Here is a 14919-nt window from a genome sequence, read left to right as displayed (position 1 = left end):
TCATCAGGAAACACATACATATTATACTTATCTTGAAATCATAGGACCATTTTGTGGTATCACCCACAGATATTCCCTTCTCAATTAATGTATTTAATTCCCCATTTAAAGATGATGAGTAAGTTTTCTTGTAGGGGTAAAAAAGAATTAGGAGACACTGACCTAAAGACACTTTTTTTTTTTTTTTAATTTTTTTTAATTTATATTTATTTTTGGCTGTGTTGGGTCTTCGTTTCTGTGCGAGGGCTTTCTCTAGTTGTGGCAAGCGGAGGCCACTCTTCATCGCGGTGCGCGGGCCTCTCACTGTCGTGGCCTCTCTTGTTGCGGAGCACAGGCTCCAGACGCGCAGGCTCAGTAGTTGTGGCTCACGGGCCTAGTTGCTCTGCGGCATGTGGGATCTTCCCAGACCGGGGCTCGAACCCGTGTCCCCTGCATTGGCAGGCAGATTCTCAACCGCTGCGCCACCAGGGAAGCCCGACACTTTTTAAAAATGTCATATGTGATAGGGAAGATGAAAGAAGTATCGTCACTTCTGTGATGGCCAGATGTCACACGAACACAATAGACAAGAAGACCTGTAAGAGTTTCGAAGGGAGCGGCACTCCCTTCCTGCCCGAGGTGTGGGCCAGAGCCGGATGCGGAAGGCTGGGTGGGGTTTGCAAAAGGTGGAGAAGCAAAGAGGAGAACAGGGCGAATGATTGAAGGCAGATGCCAGCTGCGAGCTTGTCCTCCGGCTCCTGGTGCTCCCTGGGCTCTGCTGGTGCCAGCGTGGATGCAGAGCTCCGTGCCAATTTAGACTTCCCCGCGCGGTCCACGCCCGTGCAAACGTTGCCTGTCATGTCCTGGAGACTTTGCCGAGGTGTCTGTTCATGGTCCAGAGGAGGGGCTTTATCACTCACCCTCCATCACAGGTCCGCACTTTCTCCTCCTCCGTAGGGGCTCTTTCTGCATGCTGGCCCTGTGGGGTTTCTCCTACAGACCCCCTACCCCCAAGCGTCTCACCCTCTTCTCTCAGATCCCTGCCCCCCGTTTTACAGCGCGCCCTCTTGCCGGTCCCTCTCTCAGATTTGCAGGCCCAGAGTGCTCCTCAGCTGTCCCTGTGTTGGTATCAAGTCCTGCCGGCAACGGAACCCCCGGCCCCCCGCGGAGTGCTGCTTTCTCCCGCTGCCGCAGGGAGTGCGGTGCGCTGCAAGCCAGCTGCCCACCAGCGAGCAGCCCTGAGGGAAGCTGGGAGTTGGAGAGGGGGAGATTTAAGGACCAGTTTACCTGGAAGGAAGAGTGAAGCTTTAAACTCCAGAATAAGGGATCGGGGCTTTGCACTGCTAACGCTGAGGAACGTTTGAAGGGTTATGAGCAGGAGATGTGCATGATAAAAAAAGATAACGATTCCCGTCCACGTTTGGTAGGAATAAGGTTTCGTTGGTTCAGATTTCTCTATTCTGCTGTAACCTGTTTTTACTCTTCCTCGTTTCCCTCCCAATGATAGAGTAAAACTTGCTTTCTTCTATTAAGGTGGATTCTTTTCTCTTCCTGCCCCTACTCTTATGCGTGTAGCTGGAAGAAAATATTAGCCCTCTGAATTTACTTACCCATCTTACTGTGACAACTCACTGCTCTTGATGCCACGAAAGCCCTTCTGTCCTTACAATCTTTTTATGCAAACACATTCTATCTTTTTTTTTTTTCCCTGCATGGCCTCCAAAAGTCATAATTTGAATTTTATTTCTCAAACTAGAAAAGGCTTGCATTATACCTTTTAAAAGGCCACTTAATCCTTTTAAGCCCTCATTTTTAGGCATTTTCAATCCCTGGAAAAATTAATAGATGGCCCAATGAGTGTGAGCCCTCTCTTTTCTACTAAATCCAGGACCAGACTTCCAGTCTAAAAAACTTGGCATTTTTATTATTTTCTCCTTCATTCTCCCAGGTTTACTGCAGTTTCTAATTTAGGCTCACTGCGATAGCCAGAAACTAGATGACTACATTTTCAAGAGGATTTCTCTCTACGCACTGACCCTGAAACTTAGAACTGTGAGCCACAAAACAAAACAAAACAAAACAACTTTCAAGGAAAAATTTATATAGTTTTGTTGGACTTTTTGAATATATCCACCCCTGTGGTGAAAGATGATTACCTTCCTAGGAAATTGCTTAAAAACAAAAAAGGGGGAAAAGATAACACTTCTCTATATGATATATCTGTATCACATGTATTAAGTAGATTGGAAAGTAAAAAGATATATATATTCATTATAGAACATGAAGAGTCCATTTCGCCAAGAGTAGTTTATAAAATGGAAGGGAGTGCTTTCAGTGATATGGAAAATGCACAGACTTGCAGAGTCTGGAAGGATTCGTAAAGATCGCTGGTCCCAGTGGCCTTTGAGGCATGATCCTCAGTCCTGTGTCCTGTGGGGGGCACTTCTAGAGGCACTGCTGGAGAGGGAACAGTGAGGAGCTCACCTCACTCCAAACCGAATAGCTTTGCCTTCATCTCTACGCACTGGGCGTTCCTGATTTAGAAAGAAGAACCTTTCCTACAGCTAAAACAAAGTAAGAAAACTACTGGTAGAGTCCAGCTACCCGGGCAGTTTCTGAACACCTTCTGTAGATTAATAACGAACACAGATAGACACATAGGTCTACGTGGTTCCTGTTGTGATCCCAACGTGTAGCTACAGCAAAGTGTGTTTAGGTAACTTTCATTACTAGAACAGTTTACAGAGAAGACCCAGCCTCGTATTTGGAATTAGAATGTTCTGAACATACTTTCACTCCAGGGGTGGACACAGGTAATGCATTTCTCATTGGGTATGAAATGTGGTGGCAGTAGAATTATGGAAAGTCTTTGTGAAGTGGTAATTTTAGGTTTGAATATGGTGACGGCAGGTGGAGCTAGTAGTAGGAACTCTATTTCTAGGCCATTTAAACAGCAGTAAAACATATAAAACTTACATTAATGTGTTTGCATTACAGAGCTGTAGGAATAGCAAACCTTTATGCCTTGGCTTTGGAAAGTGATCATACTACTACAACATGAGAGCTCAGCTGAATGGAAACTTCTCTATCCTTTTTAGAAAAGGGACTTGCATGGTATTGAATGCATTTGTATGTGTTGCCATCGAAGATTAAGACAAGAGGATGGGGATGGGGCAGTGAGATATGTTTATGTGGTTTGATATTGACTTTAAAAAATAAGGTATACGAGCCTGTGGGAAAATAGTGTGAATGAACTTGATTACATAAATAGAGTTATTTGTATTATTAGATGGTTTCTTCTTTTTAAGTGGTAATAAACATATAGTTGAAATCCACATATATTTTCTCCTAGGAAACACTAAAGAACAGGTGCTTTTTATCCCCCAAGATTATGAAATAAAGACCTGACTACTTTATAGACCCAAATACGGATGAGTTTTCTGAATATGTGGTTTAAGATGTATCATTCACCACTCATGCACTTTTTGTTTTCTTGTGAATCTGAATGACACATTGAACCACGGAACTGTGCTTCTTTTCTTATCGTTTCCTGAAATCAGATGCAATTAAATGAAGAGCAAATATTATGCATGCATTTCCTTTTCCTCTGAATTTTGTTTGTTTTTTACTGTATTATAGGTATTAAGAAATTGGGGTTTCTAAAGTGACGATTTTGCTGGCTATGTGAATAAATAGAGACCTACTTTTTGACATTAATTTACAGAGTTATAAGAGCATTTAAAACACATTTTAATGCTTTTTGCTGAAAACTAGAAATAACGTCTTCCTATGATTTTATTTACTTATTCAACAAACATGTGAGGAACGCCTCCTACAAGCAGGTATCTTACTAAACACTGTGGATAAATTTTGAGAGCAGACAATCCTTTGCCTCAGTGTGTCTCAGGCAGACTTGTGGCCAAATAGTTACCATGGGACCCGACGAGCACAAAGCTGCATCGCTGCACATCCTCCGCTGCCATGGGGGGAAATGCTCCAGACGCTAATTCCATACAATGTGTATTTATTGAGCACATGCCAAGCACTCTGGTAGGTGCCAGGAGATACGCCTGTTGCTGCTTTCTTGACTTTTGCTCTTGGTTGTCTCCAAAGCATCAAACAGCTAACATCTCCAAATTGCAACTCCGTCTCAGCACCGCCCCCATCCTGCTTCCCCTCGTCTTTCTCATCTCTTTAAATGACTCCTCAAACCACCTAGTACTCAAGCCAGAACCTAGGGCTTATTCTTGACGTCTTCTTTCTCATGCACCACGTCTAACCCTCCATCTTTTCTGCAGTATGTCTGGAACCTTCCACTGCCCTCCGTTCCCACTGCCCGCACCCTCGTGACCACATCTCTTGCCAGTAGGATCCTTACGAGTCTCCTTTTTTATATTTTGCTTTCTCCCCAGTCCTTTTTCAAAACAATAGCCAGAGAGATCTTTCCAAAATCTAAATCAGATCATGTCACTTCTCAGTTCCAACTTTATTGACTTCCTATTGCAAGTGAAATAAAAATCAAATTATTTCCTGTGGCCCACCAGGGGCTGTGAGTTCGGGCCCCTGCCCACCTCACCAACGCCGTCTTCACCGCGTTCGAGCCACTGTGGCCTGTTTTCACTTCTCCCACTTCTCACCCCATGGCCTTGGCACGTGCTCTTTCCACGGCCTGGAATGCTCTTCTTCCCACCTTTAGCCAGTTGGTATCTTCTCATCATTTAGGGCTTAGCCTAAATATTACCTCCGCTGTGAGATCTCTCCTTCACCAGAGTCTGCTCTACAGGAGGATTTCTGTGACGTGTTTTATAACCTCCTGTTTTCCCCTCGTTGCACACGCCACAGTTTGTAATTATGTGTACGTTTGTAATTGAACCTGTATCATCACCGTCTCCGTGACTAGACCAGTGGCTCCCTTGGCACTGGAATCGTGTGTGTTCTCTTTTCCCCTCTATTCCCAGAGCTTAATGCAGTGCCTGGCACCCAGTGGGTCCTAAAGAGTTGTAAGAGAATCGTTTAAACACATAAAGATAGATGGACTTTTTAAATTTCTAAATCTTTAACGACAAATAAGAAAAATGTGGAAAATTAAGAAAACTATTTTCTACTTTTTAAAAAACCATTGGAACTATTTCGGGAAATGTGTATAGTTCAGTATACCTCACCAAAATATTCCCTTTTGGAAAGGGTGCAAGTTCTTAAAAATTAGCACGTGGTTATTGTGTGGTTTGGGGCTATTTTTAAAACAGTGATACATTTTTAAATGGAAATCCTGACATATAAAAACGAACTGCTCTTTTCATATATTTGGGGCTCAGTTCACTAGAATGTTTAAATTCTTGGCTGCACTCTTTAAACCTACTACAAAGATCACATTAGAATTCATTTTAATAGACATTGTAAGCACAGTATCCAATCTCATATGATCACGCTGGGCTCTTTTATTATGAGAATCACAGGAAGCAGAGCCTGAGGCTGCAGAACAGTCATGGGGCGTACCTAAGGCTGGGGACAGTGCCAACGCTATTGTTTATGGAATGTTCTCTCCACTTTTATCTGCGGTATGCAATTGGTATTGACTTTTGAGAAACTACTTCTTCGCCCTGATCTCCCAGCTGGAAAAAAACCTGTCGTAATGACATCTGGCTAGGAAAAAAGGGATCAAAGACGCATAAGGAAAGAAAATTATGAGACCTTATTTTATAAGTAGTTTCGGGCCTGTCTGTTAGATCTGTCAGAGAGAAGAGTGTCATACTTTTTCGAGGTCATCATCTTTTATCCCCGGGAAGAGCTCAGTGAGCTCCGAAAGTGTCTACCCTTTCTGCCATCAATTGCTAATGTGGAGTCTACTTAGCTCTTTAAGAAAATGTCTTTTCGACTTTAGAGATCTTTATGAATAAATACTACTCACCAAAATTAAGATAACATTTGTTTGTGGTAGTATCACTTTCCATTTATGTTTTGTTTCCTTCTTAAAGAGAAAGACAGTAAATTGGTTTTTTCCAACTTTTAGGGATATTACTTAAGGAGTTTTTAGACATTGTAAGGAAAAAGAAGGAAGCTCAACTATATCGGAATGAAATAAGACACATCTTCACAGCTTTTGACAGGCACTGTAAGTATCTTTAAAGTGTTTTGATATAAAAAATGGCTATCAAGGAACTGTGAATGGGAACATATACTCAGTAACTAAAATAATATACTTGGAAGGTTATTTTACTGTATTCATTAGCTATTACCTTAGATGTTGGTGTACATTTTTTTTTCTCCATCACAATCTTAAATTCTTGACATTTACGATGGGTGAAATAATATCTACAGTTATATAATTGTACAGTACTTATGATTTGCCTGCAATGTAATGGGGACAACAGAATGGCTGGCCATGCGGGGATATAGCTGAAGAGCTACTTATGGAAGTTTGGGAGACCATGAGGCCTTTTTTTCCGACTCCTCCTTTGACCCACACATAATTGGAGGAATTGTTTTCCCATGCTGGGGTGGCCCAGAGGAGTAGCTTCAGACCCCCTCCCCACAGAACACAGGGTTGAAAGACTTGTGGAGTCCAGGTTCAGTATTTTGGCTTCTGTAATGGTTTTCCTCTAAATAATAATATAGTTCTAATACCAAGCAAGAAAAAAATGTGAATTTTGAAGAATGAATTATTTTGGCAATTCACAAAGACTTGAAGCCTAATGCCATTGTTGCAGTGTCTGTCCCTTAGTTCCTTACCTGGGACTCAGGGAATCAGCAAATGATGGGGCTGGAAGAGACCTTCAGGAGCATCTGGGACTGTACTGAGGGAGAGTATTACTAGATTCTCAAATTCTTCCAATGAGACAATCTCAGATTACCTTATATGTAAAATCAATTATAAATTACTGCTTTTCTCCTAGTAATAGATTAAAGTCTCACTCATAATGTTATGGCTGAAATAGCAGTTCATGGGGCTGATAGAAGTGTGTGAATGTTATGTATTCTGCTTTCAAATAGATCGTGGATATTTAACTCTGGAAGATTTCAAAAAAGCATTTAAGCAGGTGGCTCCCAAGTTATCGGAAAGGATTATTCTCGAGGTATTCAGGTAAGGTGCCAAAATCTTTATGTATACCCACCCCTTGATTTACCATTTGCTTTTACAAGTTTTCAGTTTTATGGAGAACACTCATTTATGCTTATTTTTCACTAGTGAACATTTTCATCTCACAGCATATTGTCATGATCCAGGAGAGAATTTTATAGTTAGCTATTCGTCCATCCACACCTTGACAGTGGGCTCTAAAGTGGGTGGAGTGCTTGCATACTAGGAAGGTGGAAAAATCATTTGTTACTAGGGGTGGAGAGGAGCAGAAAGAAAGTAGAACTTCTTTGTGTATTTATGTATTGACCAAAAAACCCCCCGAAGCTTTATTAATATTTAACATGGATGCTGGTGTTCTCCCATGGTCTGTATTTCATCAGACATGGGTTACAAATGGTCCTTGAGTTGTCTGGAGAGTAGAGTTGGGTTGATCAGTGCTGGCCCCTCCTTCGTTTGTTTTCAAAGTTATAGACCCATGTTGCAGTTCACACACACCTGATAAAGTAGATTTAAAGATTATATTATGTTGTCTTTATAAACTATTTCTGACAAAATGGGCAAGTGGCTTAAAAGCAGTTTCCGTTAGGAAACTGCAGATTGAAAGTAGTAAGAATAGTGTAAGCACATGCTTGCAGAGAAAATTGCAGAGTTGCCTCTTCTCTGACTGCTAACATGAGTTCCTCATCAACCCTGTTACCAGGTGTGTTAATTAGGGTTTCGTACAGCAGTAAGAGCCAGAAAACCCAAAACAACAAAGCTCAAAAAAGAGAGCAATAAACACAGGAGAGTCCAGGGCTGATCTGATGGCAACACAGCTGTGAAGGACCCAGATTCCTCCCCTCCTGTTGTTTGGCTGCCTCAGCATCTGGCTTCTCCCTCTTGCTTCAAGGTGGCTCCCAAGGTTTCAGCCATCACACCCGAATTCCAGCTAGGTAGGCCGAAAGGGAGCAGAAGATATGCCCCTCCTTTTAAGGCTATCCATTATTTCTTCCTACATCCCAGTGACCAAAGCTTCGTTCCAAGGCCACGAATAGCTACAAGGGGGAGGTGGGTCTGGAAAATGTAGTCCCTGCTTTGGGCAGTCATGTGCACTCAAATGGAGTTTCTGATACTGGGGAAGAAGGAGAGAACAGATATTGGGGGACATCTGGCAGGTGTTCCCATGTGGATAAAAGTAATTTCATGAAATCTGACCGGAAGCCAGCCCTGCTCAGTAGAAGTTATCAAGCAGGTTATTTGAAATAAGAATCTGCACTCACTGTCGTTAACGGTGACATATATGAAATTCTTTTGCTGCATCATTTTCAAGCAGATTATTGAGCAAGCTATTGAAGAGCAAAGGAGTTCAAGCCAAGCGCAGACAAAGTGCCCGAGGACAGTATTACTTAGGTGATTCCAGAACATCAAGACCTTTAAAATATAGTAGCATCCTTGTGTACACTTTGTGATGAGAAGAGTAATGAAAGTCAATGTATTTCTACCACATGGTGGTTTTTCACAAAAAGAATTACTTCATTTTACTTTTACAAAAAGACACGTGTCAGTCTTCCCTGGTGGCACAGTGGTTAAGAATCCGCCTGCCAATGCAGGGGACACAGGTTCGAGCCCTGGTCCAGGAAGATCCCACATGCCGCGGAGCAACTAAGCCCGTGCGCCACAACTACTGAGCCTGTGCTCTAGAGCCCACGAGCCACAACTACTGAGCCTGCGCACCGCAACTACTGAAGCCGGCGTGCTTAGAGCCTGTGCTCCACAACAGGAGAAGCCACCGCAATGAGAAACCCATGCACCGCAACGAAGAGTAGCCCCCACTCACCGCAACTAGAGAAAGCCCGTGCACAGCAATGAAGACCTAATGCAGCCAAAAATAAATAAATTAAATAAATTAAAAAAAAAAAAAAAGGACAAGTGTCCAAATTTGCTGACCTTTTTGTGTTAAGTGGTTTCAGGAGATGCCCCCTTGTACCGCATGTGTAATTTTGAAAAATCCACTTAAATATAGCCGTTCAAGGTAGAAGCAGTCTTTTAACAGTGAGTGGAAAAGTAACCGCTTCTCAAAAGAAACCTACATTATTGGGAGAGCATTTTTGAAAATAGATATTTGGAAATGTGATTCTTTTTTAAAAAATGTGTACACCTATTGAAACCTTCATACCTGCACATTTAATAAGTTAAAAATGGAATGTTCTAATCTGGTGAAAAAAGTCGTACAAAGTTTCAGTGGTTTAAGAAAAAAAAAAGAAAATGGTCATGAAGAACCTAGGGGCAAGACGGGAATAAAGACACAGACCTACTAGAGAATGGACTTGAGAATATGGGGAGGGGGAAGGGTAAGCTGTGACAAAGTGAGAGAGTGGCATGGACATATATACACTACCAAACGTAAAATAGATAGCTAGTGGGAAGCAGCTGCATAGCACAGGGAGATCAGCTCGGTGCTCTGTGACCACCTAGAGGGGTGGGATAGGGAGGGTGGGAGGGAGGGAGGGAGACGCAAGAGGGAAGAGATATGGGGACATATGTATATGTATAACTGACTCACTTTGTTATAAAGCAGAAACTAACACACCATTGTAAAGCAATTATACTCCAATAAAGATGTTAAAAAAAATAATAAACAAGCAATTCCCAGACTATATCAGGTTGGGGATTAAAAAAAAAAAAAAAAAAAAGGTTATGGGTAAGCCTAACTGTGTAGTATATGTATAAAACATTTTTAAAAATTCAAGGGGCTTCCCTGGTGGCGCAGTGGTTGGGAGTCCGCCTGCCAATGCAGGGGACACGGGTTCGTGCCCCGTTCTGGGAAGATCCCACATGCCGCGGAGCGGCTAGGCCCGTGAGCCACAACTACTGAGCCTGCGCGTCTGGAGCCTGTGCTCTGCAACAAGAGAGGCCGCGATAGTGAGAGGCCCGCACACCGCGATGAAGAGTGGCCCCCGCTCGCTGCAACTGGAGAAAGCCCTTGCACAGAAACGAAGACCCAACACAGTCAAAAATAAATAAATAAATAAATATAAAAATTCAAAAAAAAAAAAGTTTCAGTGGTTTGAGAGTACAATTTTTAAAAGTATACAAATTCAATAGCTTTGATAAGTTTTCAAGAGCAACTAATTGGTATCAGGAGAGATGGAAATTTATTAGCTGAATTTCAATCAACAATACCAACAAAATAATTAAAAAAAAAAACCCTTAAGCTTTTTCGTTATCAGAGGATGGAATTAAAAACAAGGATTCGGTGTCATGATGCCGTTTTCCCATTTAGATCTACATACCTTTGTGAGGTATCTCTGACAGCCGTTAAGACCAAATAGTAAAACAAACTGAAATTGAAATTGCTCAATCACAAAGGATTCAACCGAGATGTTCAGAAATGATAAAGTACGTGAAATCACACTGTTCTTGTTAGATGTTATTAATATCTAGTGATGGCAAAAAGTCATTTGCCATTAATGAATAAAATATTTTTACCTTTAATTCCTTAGAAATTTCTGTATTATATTTTATAATGAACATAACATATTAATATTGTGGCACATGTCTGTATAATCTATACATAAATATATTCATATGCCCACAAATCTTGTACTTCCCAGGATTGCGATCAAAACAGTTTAGAGACTACTACAGTAAACAGCCAAACAAGGCATTTTAGCTAACTGAACATGCCCTGCTTAAAGTCTCATTTGTATTATTATTTATAGCACCACAATCCCTAAACCAGAATAAATGATGCATGATAAGAATTAAATGAAGTTGTGACACCAAAAGAGAGAAAAATATTTCCTCTGAGTGTAAATTGAAGTTGGCCAGAGAAACAGAGATGTCTAACTTCCACATGTCTCTGTTTCAGTGGTACAAATAATTTTCAAGAATAAGGAAAAGAAGGATTTCCCTGGCAGTCCAGTGGTTAAGACTCTGCGCTTCCACTGCAGGGGGCATGGGTTCGATCCCTGGTCGGGGAACTAAGATCCTGCATGCTGTGCGGCGTGGCCAAAAAAAAAAAAAAAAGAAAGAATAAGGAAAAGAAGAGCAGCTGCTGGGGCTGTTAGTGATGATGCAAATTACATAATGTTTCTAAGGTTAGACACTGTGTGAGACGCTTGAATAGCTTTGACTTAATTGAGCAGTGTGAATGGAGTTCATTCCCAGGTTCGCAGTTACTCAGAAGAAAGCTGATACATGAAGACCACTATAAAAAGGCAGCCAGAGAAGGAGACTTCCAATAAGACCAGAGTCAGCTGTGGTTTGAATGATGAAAGAAGTTTTCACAATCTTCAATTCTTAGATTGCCAGATTCTTCCCAAAGAAACTTCTAAGACCAAGAGTAGCCTCTTTCAGAAGGCTTGTGATACTTGCTCGTATCACACCTTCATTTTATAAGACCAACCAACCAACCACAACAATAAAACCAGCTAAACACCCAAAACAAACCTTCCAGAAAGACAGACTTGAGGCATAAGGCATCAAAGAATCATTTCATCTTGTAACTTGATGGAAACACTGGAGTATCATTCATTAAATCTGAGGGCTTTACAAGAAGTAAATGAGATATGTTTATAAAGTTTGTGAATTGTTGCCTAACTACTCTGGTGGTGTTTACTTTTAGCGATTTTTTCATGAATAAAAGCAACGTGGTTTTTAAAAAATACGTATATTGTCAGTGTTCGTAATATTCATAACCTGTTCTGCTATCATAACCTTTTTTAGAAAATCTTAGTTCTGTAGTTAAATGGACTCAAAGCTCACCTCCAGGCTTTGTGCTATAGTTTCTGCTAAGCTGAAGTCTATCCTCTAGGTAGGGATCATAACTATATTCCCTGGTGTCTTCCATGTTCAGCAATGTTTATCTGAGCCATTGTCCTTGAATAAAAACATATAATAGATAGAACATTAACATTTTAAAAAAATTAATTAATTTAGGGGCTTCCCTGGTGACACAGTGGTTAGGAATCCACCTGCCAATGGAGGGGACACGGGTTCGAGCCCTGGTCTGGGAAGATCCTACATGCTGCAAAGAAACTAAGCCCACGAGCCACAACTGCTGAAGCCTGAGTGCCTAGAGGCCTTGCTCCGCAACAAGCGAAGCCACTGCAAGGAAAAGCCCGCGCACCACAGCAAAGAGTAGCCACCGCTCACCGAAACTAGAGAAAGCCCGTGCACAGCAATGAAGACCCAACGTAGCCAAAAATAAATTCTTTTTTATTTGTGGCGTGTGGGCTCAGTAGTTGTGGCTCGTGGGCTTAGTTGCTCCGCGGCCTGTGGGGTCTTCCCAGACCAGGGCTCGAAGCTGTGTCCCCTGCATTGGCAGTAGGATTCTCAACCACTGTGCCACCAGGGAAGTCCAAACATTAACATCTTTGAATCACATTCTTTTTCTTTGAAAATGCTGATTGTGCTTTTGTTGGAAGTCCTTTTAAATTGTTTAATTTCTATTTCTTTTGCTCAAATTGTTCACCGTGTTTCTCAGTATAATTTCAGCAGTGTCTGTTCTCCTTTGTGCTGTGTCCAATGTGGCTTTTTTGTTGTTGTTGTTATGGGTTTTTTTTAAAATATCTTCATTGGAGTATAATTGCTTTACAATGGTGTGTTAGTTTCTGCTGTATAACAAAGTGAATCAGCTATACATATACATGTATTCCCATATCCCCTCCCTCTTGCGTCTCCCTCCCACCCTCCATATCCCACCCCTCTAGGTGGTCACAAAGCACCGAGCTGATCTCCCTGTGCTATGCGGCTGCTTCCCACTAGCTATCTATTTTACATTTGGTAGTGTATATATGTCCATGCTACTCTCTCACTTCATCCCAGCTTACCCTTCCCCCTCCCTGTGTCCTCAATCCATTCTCTACATCTGCATCTTTATTCCTGTCCTGCCCCTATGTTCATCAGAACCATTTTTTTTTTTTTAGATTCCATATATATGTGTTTGCATACGATATTTGTTTTTCTCTTTCTGACTTACTTCACTCTGTATGACGGACTCTAGGTCCATCCACCTCACTACAAATAACTCAGTTTTGTTTCTTTTTATGGCTGAGTAATATTCCACTGTATATATGTGCCACATCTTCTTTATCCGTTCATCTGTCGATGGACACTTAGGTTGCTTCTGTGTCCTGACTATTGTAAATAGTGCTACAGTGAACATTGTGGTACATGTCTCTTTTTGAATTATGGTTTTCTCAGGGTATATGCCCAGTAGTGGGATTGCTGGGTCATACGGTAGTTCTACTTTTAGTTTTTTTTTTTTTGAAATTTCATGTAATGTCTGAAACATTTATATTAACATATTTCCATACATATTTCCATACAAATACAAATATAAGATTTTTAGAAATTTCATGTAATGTCTGAAACATTTATATTAACATATTTCCATACAAATAACCCAATGAAAGTTTAGTATTAGTTGTTTTGTTGGTTTTTTTATACTGCAGGTTCTTATTAGGCATCAGTTTTATACACATCAGTGTATACATGTCAATCCCAATCGCCCAATTCAGCACACCACCATCCCCACCTCATTGCAGTTTTCCCCCCTTGGTGTCCATATGTCCATTCTCTACATCTGTGTCTCAACTTCTGCCCTGCAATCTGGCTCATCTATACCATTTTTCTAGGTTCCACATACATGCATTAATATATGATATTTGTTTTTCTCTTTCTGACTTACTTCACTCTGTATGACAGTCTCTAGATCCATCCACTTCTCAACAAATGGCTCAATTTCGTTCCTTTTTATGGCTGAGTAATATTCCATTGTATATATGTACCACAACTTCTTTATCCATTCGTCTGTTGATGGGCATTTAGGTTGCTTCCATGACCTGGCTATTGTAAATAGTGCTGCAATGAACATTCTGGTGCACGTGTCTTTTTGAATTACGGTCTTCTCTGGGTATATGCCCAGTAGTGGGATTGCTGGGTCATATGGTAATTCTATTTTTAGTTTTTTAAGGAACCTCCGTACTGTTCTCCATAGTGGCTGAATCAATTTACATTCCCACCAACAGTGCAAGAGGGTTCCCTTTTCTCCACACAGTCTCCCACATTTATTGTTTGTAGATTTTTTGATGATGGCCATTCTGACTGGTGTGAGGTGATACCTCATTGTAGTTTTGATTTTCATGTCTCTAATGATTAGTGATGTTGAGCATCCTTTCATGTGTTTGTTGGCAATCTGTATATCTTCTTTGGAGAAATGTCTTTAGGTCTTCTGCCCATTGTTGGATTAGGTTGTTTGTTTTTTTTGATACTGAGCTGCAGGAGCTGGTTGTAAATTTTGGAGATTAATCCTTTGTCAGTTGCTTCATTTCCAAATATTTTCTCCCATTCTGAGGGTTGTCTTTTGGTCTTGTTTATGGTTTCCTTTGCTGTGCAAACGCTTTTAAGTTTCATTATGTCCCATTTGTTTGTGTTTTTATTTCCATTTCTCTAGGAGGTGGGTCAAAAAGGATCTTGCTGTGATTCATGTCTAAGAGTGTTCTTTCTATGTTTTTCTCTGAGAGTTTTATTGTGTCTGGTCTTATATTTAGGTCTTTAATGCATTTTGAGCTTATTTTTGTGTATGGTATTAGGAAGTGTTCTAATATCATTCTTTTACATGTAGCTGTCCAGTTTTCCCAGCACCACTTATTGAAAAGGCTGTCTTTTCTCCATTGTATATTTTTGCCTCCTTTATCAAAGATAAGGTTACCATAGGTGCGTGGGTTTATCTCTGGGCTTTCTATCCTGTTCCATTGATCTGTATTTCTGTTTTTGTGCCAGTACCATATTGTCTTGATTACTGTAGCTTTGTAGTATAGTCTGAAGTCTGGGAGCTGATTCCTCCAGCTCCGTTTTTCTTTCTCAAGATTGCTTTG

At 41.0% G+C, this 14919-nt stretch overlaps 1 protein-coding gene across 28 annotated transcripts in view; it reads left to right on the top strand.

The window, feature by feature from the left end:
• LOC130706683 (EF-hand calcium-binding domain-containing protein 11-like) overlaps positions 1-14919 on the top strand; it is a 147061-nt gene that overhangs the window by 11149 nt on the left and 120993 nt on the right. For 16 of the 28 annotated variants that reach the window (XM_057539351.1, XM_057539342.1, XM_057539341.1 and 13 more), the window contains exons 4-5: positions 5990-6091; positions 6970-7060. In XM_057539351.1, the coding sequence (XP_057395334.1) occupies positions 5990-6091; positions 6970-7060 (193 nt within the window). Of the gene's footprint in view, positions 1-5989; positions 6092-6969; positions 7062-7757; positions 7786-8366; positions 8960-10907; positions 10977-14919 lie in introns of those variants that run through there. The other 12 variants (XM_057539361.1, XM_057539349.1, XM_057539345.1 and 9 more) reach the window with 12 other exon arrangements.

Source organism: Balaenoptera acutorostrata, unplaced genomic scaffold (genome assembly GCF_949987535.1).
Source record: "Balaenoptera acutorostrata unplaced genomic scaffold, mBalAcu1.1 scaffold_636, whole genome shotgun sequence".
Classification (NCBI taxonomy): domain Eukaryota; kingdom Metazoa; phylum Chordata; class Mammalia; order Artiodactyla; family Balaenopteridae; genus Balaenoptera; species Balaenoptera acutorostrata.
This window is presented reverse-complemented; position numbering and strand designations above follow the sequence as displayed.